The sequence below is a fragment of the Balaenoptera ricei genome, chromosome 3 (genome assembly GCF_028023285.1).
Source record: "Balaenoptera ricei isolate mBalRic1 chromosome 3, mBalRic1.hap2, whole genome shotgun sequence".
NCBI classification, from domain to species: Eukaryota; Metazoa; Chordata; class Mammalia; order Artiodactyla; family Balaenopteridae; genus Balaenoptera; species Balaenoptera ricei.
The window spans coordinates 65,774,151-65,788,155 of record NC_082641.1 but is presented as its reverse complement, the minus strand read 5'-3'; the positions used below and the strand labels follow the sequence as shown (position 1 = coordinate 65,788,155).

General features: G+C 39.2%; 1 protein-coding gene across 1 annotated transcript; it reads left to right on the top strand.

Annotated features, from left to right (window-relative positions):
* The first annotated feature begins 442 nt into the window (after positions 1–442).
* NDUFS6 (NADH:ubiquinone oxidoreductase subunit S6) lies at positions 443–914 on the top strand. The gene has a single exon (XM_059916704.1). It carries the CDS (start codon positions 474–476, stop codon positions 846–848), a length of 375 nt encoding a protein of 124 aa, XP_059772687.1. The 5' UTR covers positions 443–473; the 3' UTR covers positions 849–914.
* The last annotated feature ends 13,091 nt before the right edge of the window (positions 915–14,005 follow it).

The following is a 14,005-nucleotide window of genomic DNA, read 5'->3' as shown; positions in this document are numbered from 1 at the left end:
AGAAAAAACCTAAGTCTCTATTGATAGATGAATGGATAAACAATACGTAATATATACATACAATGAAATATTATTCAGCCTTTAAATAAAAAGGAAATTCTGCGATATGTGACAACATGGATGAACCTTGAGGACATTATCTAAGTGAAATAAGCCAGTCACAAATACTATATGATTCCATTTATATGAGGTGTCTAACACAGGCAAATTCATAGAATCAAAGAGTGGAATGGTGGTTGCCAAGGGCTGGGGAACGAGGAAATGGGACTTGCTAATTAACTGGCACAAAGCTTCAGTTAAGCAATATTAATACATTCTAGAGCTCTGCTGTACAAGACTGCATCTATATTTAACGATATTGTACTGCACACTTAAAAATTTGGTAAGAGACTGCATCTCGGTGCGCATGCGTCGGCGCTCGGCGCTCGGCGCGTCGGCGCGCCGGCGCGCGGGGTCGAGGGTCAGCCTGAAAGATGGCGGCGGCGGTGACCTTCCTCAGGCTGCTGGGCCGGGGAGGCGCGGCGGCGCGGAGACTGCCCGGGGCCGCCAGGTGCTTCGGGGTGCGGACCTCGCCCACCGGGGAGAAGGTCACGCACACCGGCCAGGTTTATGGCAATAAAGACTACAGGAAAGTTCGATTTGTGGGTCGTCAGAAAGAGGTGAATGAGAACTTTGCCATCGACCTGATAGCAGAGCAGCCTGTGAGCCAAGTTGAAAGTCGAGTGATATCGTGTGATGGTGGGGGAGGCGCCCTGGGCCACCCCAAAGTGTACATAAACCTGGACAAAGAAACGAAGACGGGGACGTGCGGCTACTGTGGCCTGCAGTTCCGGCAGCCCTGCCACTAGGGCCGCGAGGGCAGCTCGGTGACACGGACTCCGTCTCTAGTGCCGAATAAAGGGCGTTGTTCTCCAGGATGCCGCGCACAGCTGTTTCTCTCACACAGGTTCACTTAGGACTGTGGCTTAAGGTGGCGTCCCCTCCCGGGCCCCCGCCACATGCCCCTTCCCCCCGCGGGACCGCAGCGGGGGCGGGAAGAAACCGGGGGCCGGGGGAGGGGTGACGTGGCTGCTCGGGGGCCTCGGGCTCCGGCCCGGCTCCGCCCCCGTCACTCATCCGCTGTCGCTCTTTCTGCCCATCTGATCCTCAGGCTCTGTCCAGTGTCTTAAATCCCAAGAAGTTAAGTATCTGTTTGAAGGTGTTAGCAGTCACATATGGTCCAGATCAAGTACAATTTGTATATTTAAAACAGTAGTGATTACGATGTATTATAACACAAAAATAAAAATTAATATCATGCGGGAAGAGAATGGAGGCTTGGTGGGGTGATGGGAATTCCAAGAGGAAAAAGCGATGCACGGGGGGCCGAGGAAACGGCACCTACACCAGAGAAGATTCCTGAGCTGAGGGAGAACCCACAGATCACAGGGCACACCAGGTGTTCAGCAAAACTGGTGGGAAAAGACACAACTGGGTGCATTCTGATTATTAAAGCTAAGTTGATGAAACTCTAAACTTTATAGAGCCTAGAGAGAACAAGACTGTTTAAGCTTCCGGGTGAAAGGAGAGATGACCATAGTGGCAGAGTTACCGGAAGGGCGTCTGGCATCCACCTTCAACCCTGGAAGCTGGAGGTGTTTATGAAACAGAATCTGAATGGACTGAGGAGCCGTCGGCAGGTGGAGAACTTGGCTGGATCTTTTCAGTGCTGGTCACAGAGTGGCTACCATCACGGCAAACTTGCCACACGCGTGTGCTCAAGGGAGCCCTCCAGCTGCCGTCACACAATCGGGTTTAGAACGATTCCCTCAGAAAGTGTTCACCATCACTGAAGTAATAAAACACTTACATCGTAAAAAAAAAAAAAAAAAAAAAAAAAAAAAAAAGAGACTGCATCTCATATTGTGTTTTTATCACAATACAATAAAATTTTAAATAAATTAACACAGATGAAAGCCTTTTCTTACCTCAATGCCTAGCTAAATAAAGAATATCTATTGTTATTCCTTCTTTGTCAGCCTCCACTCCCACCCACCACCACCTAAAAAGCATCAAACAAACAACAAAATTCCTAACAGTTGTTTTATATAAAAACATACAATTAAAAAGCCACAATAAAGAAAATCCTCCAAGATGAAAGTGTCAGCATTTTTGACACTTAAGAACCTTGATCTTTTTAATGGCAAAGTACTGGTAGCTGAAAGGGGCTATTTGTAAGTGGCATTTCAGAGAGGGTGCATTATAGGAAGACTTGGGACTTGACCCTGATGAGATACTACCTTCCTCACTGTCCACTTTGCACAAATACCATCTTCTAACATGGCTCTAGGGAGCCCTATAGAAAATGAGGAGATTAAATCACAATGACTGGGAGAAGTGGGAGAAAACAGAAATAAGGAAGAAAACTGATAATAAAAATTATAAAATAAAAAAGGTCTGTCCATGCCCCATCTTATTCCTACTTCTCAGCATGTATTTCTTTTCTTCTCTGTTCTTTCATTGCACCCAACTTCCACACTTCACCTTTTCTTTTACCTTTCTGTCCTCTTCCTGATTCCATGGAATTTCAAGGAGCAAGACAGGCCTGGGCAGGAGTTTTGTCATAGGCAGTGTTGCCAAATAGAATTCGGGACACTCGGTTAAATGTGAACTTCAGATAAAAAAACAAATAATTTTATTACTAAGTATGCCCCATGCAATACTTGGGACATATTATACTAAGAAATTATTTGTTGTTTATCTGAAAACTAAATTCCACTGGACATCTTGTATTTTTATTTGCTAAATCTGGCAATCCTAATCTTAGGGACTCTCTGTTACTCAAATTTTAACATGCATACAAATCGCATGAGATTTTCTAAAAATGCAAATTCTGATTCAGAGGACTGCTCTGTGAGTAGCAAAGATAAAACATTGTTCAGTAGAAATAAAATAAGAGCTATTGTACATATGTAATTTAAAGTTTTCTAGTAGCCACATTGAAAGAATTAAAAATAAGCAGGTGAAATTAGTTTTAATAACATATTTTATTTAACCTGATACATCTAAAATATTATTCCAAACATAAGTAATTTTTAAAATTATTAATGAGATATTTTACCTTCCTTTTCTGCCCTAAATCTGAAATCTGGTACATTGATTTAATCTACACTTATACACATCTCAATTCAGACTAACCAAACTTTAAGTGCTCAATAACCACATGTGGCTAGTGGCCACTGTACTGGACAGTGCAAACACAGAACATCTCCAGCTGCCGGAGCAACACGTCATAGTCTCCCACGGTAGTAGAAGTAGTACCTGATCACATTGCTCCCCAAACTCCTGGTCAGGAGGAGGTGAGAGCCCAAGCCCATGATGATCCTGTACTGTGATAATAATGGTTCTGTGAACACTCAGAAACCACAGGGTTAGTCCCTTAGTGCTTATCATGTAACAAACTTTCTTGAAAATACGCTTCATTTATATTTTCAGGCACATACACATATACAACATTTTTTATTTAAATCAAGTATCATTTTAATATATTTTATGACTGGATGATTCTAAAATTTTAATATAGCATTCTTTCTGTTGTCGAAATTTTCTCCCACTTGGTTAAGAATATTTAAGGCAGAATAATTAGTAGTTAGTAGGTTTCACACATGTATTTTAGAATAGAAGTCACACTTAAAATGTGATTGTCTGAGAATAGCTCATCTTGTGACTCTGGAGGAGAAAATCAGTGACAAAAAAAATGCTAACATGATAGCTTGCAGGCTGCAAAGCACAGGGTATCACCTGTGTGGCACTGTACCTGCCTGCTCAGACGGCTAAGGGGTCTCTGTCCAAAACTTTGAAGGTCTGAGGTTTTCCCAACTTGGAAGCTAACAAGTTAGCCTGCTATGGCTTCATGGATGCTAGCAGAAGACAAGACTCATGGGTCAGAGACAAAGGACTTTATTTACTACTCACCACAGAACAAGCAGTATGAGCATCAGTCTATTTGTGTTAGTTCCCTTTGCCCATAAAGCAATATAGGCGGGCCCAGATGGACGCTTGTACACACGGTGGGTTTCATTTCAGGAGAACAACCCTGAGTTTCCAAGGCTATAAACAACCCTGCCCCTCTGCTAGACAGAAAGACATTATTTCTACCTTTCAAGGCTGTTCGCTATACAAACATCCTAAAGATATTCCAAAACGAAGAGCAATCAGTGACTTACAAGATAAACAGAAAATACAGAGGTACATGGAAAATATTCCCTCAACATTTTCCATGAGAGAACAGGAAGTTGTACATCCATGGTGCCTTCTTTTTAACTGAAAATACTTGGATTTGCTTCATTTTCTGATTTACTATATATTATTAAATGAAATGTTACCTGAAAATATGAATATCAAAAATCTATCTTCCATAATCATATATAACTATACAGAATTGAGTTCTCATGGGAAAAAAATGGATCTATCTTAATTCTAATATTTACTTCAAGGAGCATCTAGCGTTTGTCAGACCACAGTCTCTATTCATCCAAATGCTCTCAGACTGAAAATCGCATTAGTCAAATGTTCAAATCAATTACAATGGTCTATGCACACTGATTCAAAATCCAAATCCATATACCTCCTACAAAGCCTGCATGACCTGGCCCCTGCTGGTCTCTCTCGCCTCATTTATGGCCACCCTTCTCCCACCATGCTCCAGCACACTGGCTTGCACTCAGCTTCTCAACACCCTCCATAGGCCAAGCTTTTTTGCACCTCAATGACTCTGCACATATTGTTCCTCCTGTAGGGATCACCTCACACTCCTCTAGCTCTCCCTGCCTTCTGTTCATTCTCATCATAACATATATCACAATTTGTACCAAGACATTTATTTTCTTGTTACTTATTTACATTGCGTTTCCTCATCAGAAGGCCTGCTCCATGAGGGCAGGGAACATGTCTAATTAACTGATGTACACCAAGACGCTGCTGGTCCAAGTTGGTGCTAAATAAAGTGTACAGAATAATGAATAAACCTATCAAAAATGTTACATAATTAATTCCCACTTCATGCCACATGGCTGTGACTCCTAGGGCCTGAATATTTAGGCAATTGTAGCTAGAAAATCAATTAATTCAAGTATTCCATCAAATTCAGTAACTTGAAAATGCAAATGGACAAAACCCACATTACATTAGTTTATTAGCAAAACACCATAGTATGTATGTACTTCTTGCTCCTTGTCAGGGGTATGACTCTGTGATGGTTAATGTGTGTCAACTTAACTGGGCTGTTAAGTACCCAGATACCTGGTTGTGTCTCTCAGGGTGTTTCTGAATGAGATGAACATTTTGAATCAGTAGATTGAGCAAAGCAGACTGCCCTTTCCAAGGTGAGTGGTCCTCATCCAACCCACTGAAGGTCCAAACAGAACAAAAAGGTGGAGTAAGGGAGACTGCACTTTCTCTACCTGTCTTGTAGCAAGGACATCAGTCTTTTCCTGCCTGACTCAGACTACAACTGGAACTATACAACATTGGCTCTCCTGGGTCTCTAGCTTGCTGGCTATAGATGTTGGGACTTCTCAGCCTCTATAACTGCAAAAGCCAACTCCTATATTAAATCATATATTCATATTCATATGTGTGCATATATATGTATATATCTCCTATTGGTTTTCTCTGGAGAATCCTAATACGGACTCTTTATCAAGTTCAGAGCCTAATTGCTGCCATGATTTCTACCAATTTTCATCAAATTAACTTGAGTTGATTAGAATCAGGTTAGCAAATGAAACACAAGTGCTTTTGATTTAAATGTTAATGTTTCTTACTTGAGATCCCCCTTTGACTTCGTGGAATGTGGATAATATGCCAAATTAGTGGCACACTTTTACATTCTTGTTTCTCAAGCTAAACTGAACCAGGAGGCCTGATGTTTCATAAATCTATCCATTATGCAAACATTGATTGTCATATGCTAGATGCCAGGAATACAAGGTAAAAAGGACCTAGTCTTCGCCCCCAAAAAGATCCCAAGCGAGTGACATGCAGAGATATGAACACATAATTGCTGGGGTAAACACTTTGGGGACGTTTCACCTAGCAAACTTCTCTGAAGTCCCACCTCCACTCCAAGCAACGGCTGATTAGATGAGGGGGAGAGAGGCAGGTATATAATAGATAAAGATTTAAGAGATGAGTCATAACTATCTCTTTTGAAGAGTTGAAGCAGCTTTCCTAGGGAAGAAAATGCCTCCACTATTCTCAAAAATGCTCTCACAGGCACCTGCAGAGTCCTCACCTCAACAGACAGGAATCAGAGTTTTAATTCATAAAATAAAACTCACATTGAGAATATGTGCTATTTGATGTTGCCCTATACTTTAGGCTGCCATTTATAGAAAGAGCAAAATGGATTCTTTGGACAAAAATTAATACTTCAGAGAGCATTATGTACAACTACTCCGTAAAAATCCAAGATGTTGTCTGCTACATAATTAACATAAACCTGGAAACTTTAACTGAAAACCTATCTAAGTAAATTTCAAAATTCTTCGGCACATAGTACAAAAAATGATCTTATATATGAACTGGTTATAGATTCATTCATTTGGGTTATCTTCATAATCAGTAATGACTGCTAGAACCAACAAGATCAAAAAGTAATGGTTTAGAGCAGTGGAAAAATTACCTCTGTCCTTTTGTAGCTATAAAAACCCAGAACCCTTCACTTCTTCTTTTCTTCCTCTCTTCCTCCACTTCCTCATTCCTTTTTTCCTTTTTTTTTAAAAAATTTATGGAAAAAAATCTTGTTTAACCTTAAAGTCCTTTAAACAATAAAAATCTTAGTAACAGAAAATGCTCAAAATTTTACACATCTACTTTCATAAAAGTTTTATATTTATATATTATAATATTATTACATTTAAATAATCTAGAAATAGTCCCGGTGAAACTTCATTTTACTATGGAATGAAAAGGCAGAAAGAGTGACACCAGCCATTCTCCATCACAAACATCAACTGGTCCCCACTGAACTCAGACAGCACAGATTTGGCCCATCTACAGGTTCTTAAACCTCTCCAGGGAATAAGATTCTAAAATTTAATGTTCCACTGAGTGAAGAAAGTTATTTTCTTTTCCTAGTGAGAAAAATTATCTTTCATTTCTTATAATTCAAAGGTCCCTGATGAAATAGAGGCCTATTTTCTTTTGTTTGGTTTTCAGCCAAGTTAGAGAACACCTGGAGAATAACTTTTAACATGCATATTAGAATGATAACTCTCTTCCAGGAACTTCACAAAGGGCATCAAAGAACAGCACTGTCAATTCCCCTTAGATCCTACACAGAGGTTTAGTTAAATAACAAGATTTTAAAGATCAGGTTTGAATGTTATTAAGATTATATGGCAATACACATATTTCTTTAGTTCCACAGAATAGGTATATGAGAAGAAACAACAACTACATCAAAAAGTAGCTAGAATGAGAGGATAACAAATCTCATTAATTTTGGATAAAGGAAAAGTTGTGTTTAATAATTTAATCAGGTAAAATGAAGCACTCAACATTTATTAATAGTAGTTATACAGAGCGTGTAAGCACTGGTCTTACTTTTACTGCTTATTCTTCCCCACTTAAAGCTGTTATTTTATCTTGTCACATTTCCACAGCAACTAATGCCTCAATTTTTATAGCTAAAACACTAAGAGTAACTTCTAACCATTCCAAATGCTCCAGAATCAATTGTCAACATTGTTAAAACTCTTAGCCATTCTTCCCCAAAAGCGAACTTCTTCCCCATACAGTACAAAGAAACAGCATCACCCTTGACCTAAGTCTCCTCATCAACTGATCTAATTTATGAGGATCAATCTTTCTTCTTAGTTGGGGGGCTCTGAGAGAAGTCAAATAATAATACTCTTCTGCCCCACCTGAGTGCTAAACTAACTGAGATATAAAACAAGGAGTAAGACAAGCAGAGGCCCAAATACCATCTTTATTACTATGAAAGGCCAGGTTGGAGGACAAAGCTTAGTGCAGGAGCAAAATGGATTGTAACTGAACCCCTCCCGGCAGAAGACAGACATGGCAGCCTATCACAGCAGCACTGGGCTCTCAATAGGGAAGAGAGGCCTGCCCCAGAAGAAACAGGAGGAAATGTATGCTCCACGGCAGGCTGGGTCCCGAAAAGGAAAAAAGGAAGAACTGAACATGCCTAAACTATTTTTTCTAAATTTACCACATGAAGAGAGATGTCACCTCGTCTCACCTGGCATGGAATGAGTAAATTGGCAGAGACATAAGGAGTTAAACTAATTTAACACCTTCTACTTGGAGGAAATACTAGGAAAAACTTGTTCTCCTTCCTGCCCCCCCTCCCCCAACATTTTAAGAACTACCAAATAGGACCTTTTGTGACAAAGTGTCTGTCGGTTTTCACATATCTCTAGTAACCCATGGATATGGGGTTGCAATTTATATTAAGAATACTTTAATCTTAACAACTATACCCCTTACATTTCCTGGTGTTTTGCTGGCTAGAAAATTATTTCCCATCAATTTTGCACCATATTTACTTTACATTCATCAAAAATATTTCTAAACTCTTTAAAAATCAAAATTATGTCTTATAACTAATCTGGAAACCAACAAATGTGTTCTGGTTAAGAAAGTTAACTTCTTTAAGTCTCAACTTAAATGGTAAAATGGGTCTAATAACAGCACCTACCACATAGGAGTTGTTTTGAGGATAAAAGAAATTATGCATGTGAAATCCTAAGCCTGACACTAAACAGTACTCAATATCTGTTAGATGGTCATGATGGTGGTGGTGGTGATAGTGATGATGATGATGTCAATGATTTTGCTCTTTCCAACATGATCTAACTCTAAATTATATCCTGACTCTTATGACATCTCTCCACCTCCATAGCTACTTATCTATGATCTCTCACCTATTCTATTGCAACAGTTCCCTCCTTGGATAGCCCGAGTCCTCTCTTGTCCCTCTGTGGTGGCCTACCATGGCAGGCACAGTGATATTTTTAAGATGCAGATCAGATCTTGTCATTCTTTCACCTGAAGCCTCCAGTGGCTTCTCATCACACTCAGAATAAAAACCAAACTCCTTAACCTGGCCTACAGGTTGGACGTGAGCTGATCCTGCCCACCTCTCGGACTTCACCTTCCTCTGTTTTCCAGCTGGCTCACTACACTTTAGCCATGGCAGCTTTCTTTTCCTCTAATTCCTCAAGCTGATTCATGTTTGGGTACCCTTTTAGAAAATTCAGGGTCCAAGGTCAAAGGAAATTCTGTCTCCTTTCAGGCTCCAAATTACATAATAAGTTCTTTATCACGAAGTAAAAAATTCAAAGCTCCAAAAACAGAAATTAAATCCTTTTTAAAAAATTTTCGTAGCTATAGTAATCAAAATTCATGGTTCATAACACATTCTAACCATTGGTTCATGCTTTATTTATTTGTTGGTTTCTATAATAATATAATAATTAAACCCACTACCTAAAGTAAACATAACCCAACATCCAACTATGATCCCCACTCTCTCCACATAATGTCACTATCATCCTGAATAACGGATACAGAAGACCTGAACAGCACTATCAACCACCTTGGGCTAATTAACATTTATAGGACATTCTTCCTCAGCAAAATATACTTTCTTTTCAAGTGTACATGGAGAATTCACCAAGAGTGACTATATTCTGGTCCATAAAGCAAACCTCAACACATTTTAAAAATATTGCAATCAAAAAAGGATGTTCTTAGACCATAATGGAATTAAATTAGAAATAAATAATACAGATATTTAGAAAATCTTCAAATATTCAGAAATTAAATAACACAATTCTAAATAATCCATAGGTCAAAAAGAAAATCAAAAGAGAAATTAGCAAATGTTTTGAAATGAATTAAAACTAAAATATAACATATCAAAACTCACAGCATGCAGCTCAAGCAGTACTTAGGATAGTCATACAACATATATTAAAAAAGAACAAAGACCTCAAATCAATGACATAAGCTTCCATTTAAATCTAAAACAAGCAGAAGAAAGTAAATAATAAAAAAGACCAGAAATCAATAAAAATGAAAACAGAAAAACAATAGAGAAAATCAGTGAAAGCAAAAGATGGTTCTTGGAGTACATCAATAAGATTACGAAACTTCTAACTGACCAAGAAAAAAAGAGAAAGAAGATACAACTTACCAATATCAGGAATGGAAGATGAGACATCACTATAAATCTACAGATATTTAAAAGATTATAAAGGAATAGTACAAACAACTTTATGCCCATAAATTTGACAACTTAGATGAAATGGACAAATTCCTTGAAAGGCACACATTACCAAAGCTCACTCAAAAAGAAAGAGATAATCTGTATAGTACTATATAGTACTATATATTCACTGTTAAAAACCTTCCAAAAACAAATATATATAAAATACATATATTCATGCATGAGAGAATGTCATAACAGCTTTATGAAACAATTTTGAAAACTTAGATGAAATAGACAAACTCTTAAAAAAAATGACTTACCAGGTCTGACTCAAGAAGAAATCACAGTTCTCTGAATAGTTCTGTAAATTAAGAGATTTAGTTTAAATGAGAGATGTAATTAAAGAGATTTAAGCTGAGGTTTACAACCTTCCCACAAAGAAAACACCCAGCCCAGATGATTTTACAGGATGTTTTACTAAACTTTCAAGCAACAAACCATCCCAACTTTATATGAACACTTCCTGTGAATATCAACTCAGTTTGTAACTTGTTTTTTAGCTTTCTTTCAGGTGTTTTTGTTGAACAAAGGTTCTTAATATGGTTAAATGTATCATTCTTTTCTTCTTCTTTAGAAATATTTTCCTTTCCTAAGTTCATGGAGATATTCACCTTTGTTTTCTATTAAGAATTTTAAAATTGTATTGCTGACATACAGGCCCTCAATCTGCCTGGAGTTGATTTTTGTTTTTAGCCTGAGATGGTGATTCAATTTAATTTGGGTAACTACTTTTTGTGCAGTTCCATCTGTTTGACAATCCTTCCTTTACACATTGATCTGACATCTAATTCTGTCATTTAATAATATTCTATACTAATTCTATAGGAGTCTTTTGCTGAGCTCTCTATTCTATTCATTAGTCAATTTATCTACTTCTGTACTAATGCTGCACTATCTTACTTAGCCTCATAGAAATTTCTCGTATCTGGTAGCGCCAGGCCTTCAGAACTGTTTTGCCTATCCCTGGCTCTTTACTCCTCCAGCTTCAATCTCATGGAAAGAGAGATTCCTTACAATCACTCTTCCTTTCCTTATAATCACTCTCAACTCCCTTGCCCTTCCTCCATCACATTCACTTAACTAGATCCCACTCCCAGGCCTGTTAAAAGCCAACTCTCTACCTACTCAGTCACTACACTGAATGAATCTGAAGAATACACAAGACCATGCTAACTGATGTAACTTTGTAACTACGGTTTCAAATGGGTCCTCAAAATTGTTCAACAATCCTACATTCTCTTGTCAATCTATCCTCCCACACTTCTGAATTAGAAGGCAAAATTCATGTTGAGACCTAATCCCCAATGTGATCGCATTAGTAGGTGGGGGGCCTTTGGGAGTAAATTAGGTTATGAGGGTGGAGCCCTCATGAATGGGATTAGTACTCCTATAAGGAGGCTCCAATATGTCAAATACATCTCAATAAAACTGGAAAAAAAACACACAACAACAACAAAAAAACAGAATATAAATAAAAGCGACCCCAGAGCTGTCTTGGACCTTCTGCCACTTGAGGTTATTGCAAAAGAGTCTATGAACCGGGAAGCGGGCTCCCACCATACACCAAATCTTCCAGCACCTTTGCCTTGGACTTTCCAGTCTCCAGAGCTGTGAGAAATAAATTTCTGCTGTTTATAAGCCATCCAGTCTATGGTATTCTGTTACAGCAGTGTGACTGGATTAAGACACTATCCCTCAGTAAAACAGAGGTAATAAAAGTATTTACCTTTCAGAATTATGAGAATTAAATGAGTTAATATATGTAAGGCACATAAAATATGTGGCACACAGTAAATACTATTTAATGCTAGCATTGTTACCCTACGTGATTTCACATCTTACCCCCTCTACTCAAACCTCTTTTCCCTACTCCTTCTCTTCACTGATGACCCTGCTAATTTCATTGAGATAAGAGTAGTCAAAAGAGAAGTTCCACGTCTTCCTATCAACAGATCTTCCAATTTACTTGCAGTTGTACCCGTATACTCTGCCTTCTCTATTACTGTAGATAAATTGTTATTACTCCTCAGGTCAACTCCTTCACTTAGGGACTTCCCTGGTGGTCCAGTGGTTAAGACTCTGCGCTTCCACTGCAGGGGGTGCAGGTTCGATCCCTGGCCTGTAACTAAGATCACACATGCCGCATGCGCAGCCAAAAAAAAAAATTCCTCCACTTAGACACCCCTCTAGTCTACTCAAGGACTTGCTCATGCAATCATCCCTTTTCTCCATGAATTATCTATTTTTTTCTTCTCTACTGTAATAATCCCATCAGTATACAAAAATGTCATAAAATGTGCCCTCTTAAATCCATCCTGGCTCCACAACCCTCTCCAGATACGGCCCCCTTTCTCTGCACATTATAGAAAAACTCCTTGCAAAAACTGCCCATAATTGCTGTCTATAGTTCCTTCTCTCTCATATTCGCTTGACTCCAACCCAATCAAGCTTACATCTTCACCACTCCACGGGATCCCCTCTTGACAAAGGCACCAACAACTTCCACATTGCCAAATCCAAAAGACAATTATCAGTCCTCATCTTACCCTTCCTTCACACTTGCTCACTTCCACCTTCTTCACTTGGCTTTGATTAGAGGACAGCATTGGCCACTCCTTCTCAGTCTATTTCGCTTCATCTGCTTCTCTTTCATACCACTAAGTTTCCGTGTGCCTAAGGCTCAGGCCTCCAACCTCTCTCTGTTCCACCTACAGTCATCCCCTAAACGATCTCACTCAGAGCCATGGCTTTCAATGCTATCTATTCACTGGTGACTCTCCTGAACACCATACCTGTATATCCAACTGCCCACCTCACATCCCTACCTGGAAGTCTAACAAGCTTCTCAAAATTAACGCATCCTTAACAGCACCCTTAATATCCCTTTCTAAATCTGCTCCTCTCCCAGTATTTCCCACTCTGTAAATAACACAAGTCATTCAGTTGCTCAGGTTGCAAATCATAATTAACTTCCCTCTCACATTCTACAGCCCTGAGCAAATCCTGTTGGCTCTACCATCAAACTGTAAATCTAAACCAACCACTTTTACCACCTTGGACTGAGAGGGGCATCATCTCCCAATTGAAGTAGTGTAACACCCTCCCAACTGGCCTCACAGATTCATCTCTTACAGTTTTTTTTCTCCTCACAACAGCCAGAGTGAAACTATAAAAATATAAACCCTATCTTGTTACTCCCCTGCTGAAAACTTTCCAAAGGCATTCAATCACAGGAAGAATAAACAAAGTCTTGACCATGGTCTACAGGCTCCATATGGCCCTGTGCACCTCTCAAACCTCACCTAGCACCACACTACTCTTCAAGCACTCAGCTCCCCCCTCCCTGATCCCTCAGTTCTTGAGAAGCGCCAGTCCATTCTACTTATGGAGAATCCCTCTTCTTGGAAGGCTTTACCTATACACTTGTCTGAATGGCTCCCTCTCTTTAGGATCTCAGCTCAAATGTAATCGCCACAGAGATACCTTCTAACACCACCCTACCCAAGGTAGCCACCTACATCCCCAAGTCACTATCATTTAACCAATTGCATTTTCTCTATAGCACCTTATCCATATGTAAAACTATCTTTTTATTTTAAATACACTTATATTTTTGTCTTCTCGTACCTAGAATATAAACTTTATAAGAGCAGAAACCTTCACTCTCTTGTTAACTGTTGTACCCCCAAGTGCCTAGAACAGTGCCGGGAACAAAGAAGACATTTT

Coding starts and splice junctions, on each gene's coding strand:
- NDUFS6 (XM_059916704.1), top strand. CDS start 474: ATGGCGGCGGCGGTGACCTTCCTCAGGCTGCTGGGCCGGGGAGGCGCG.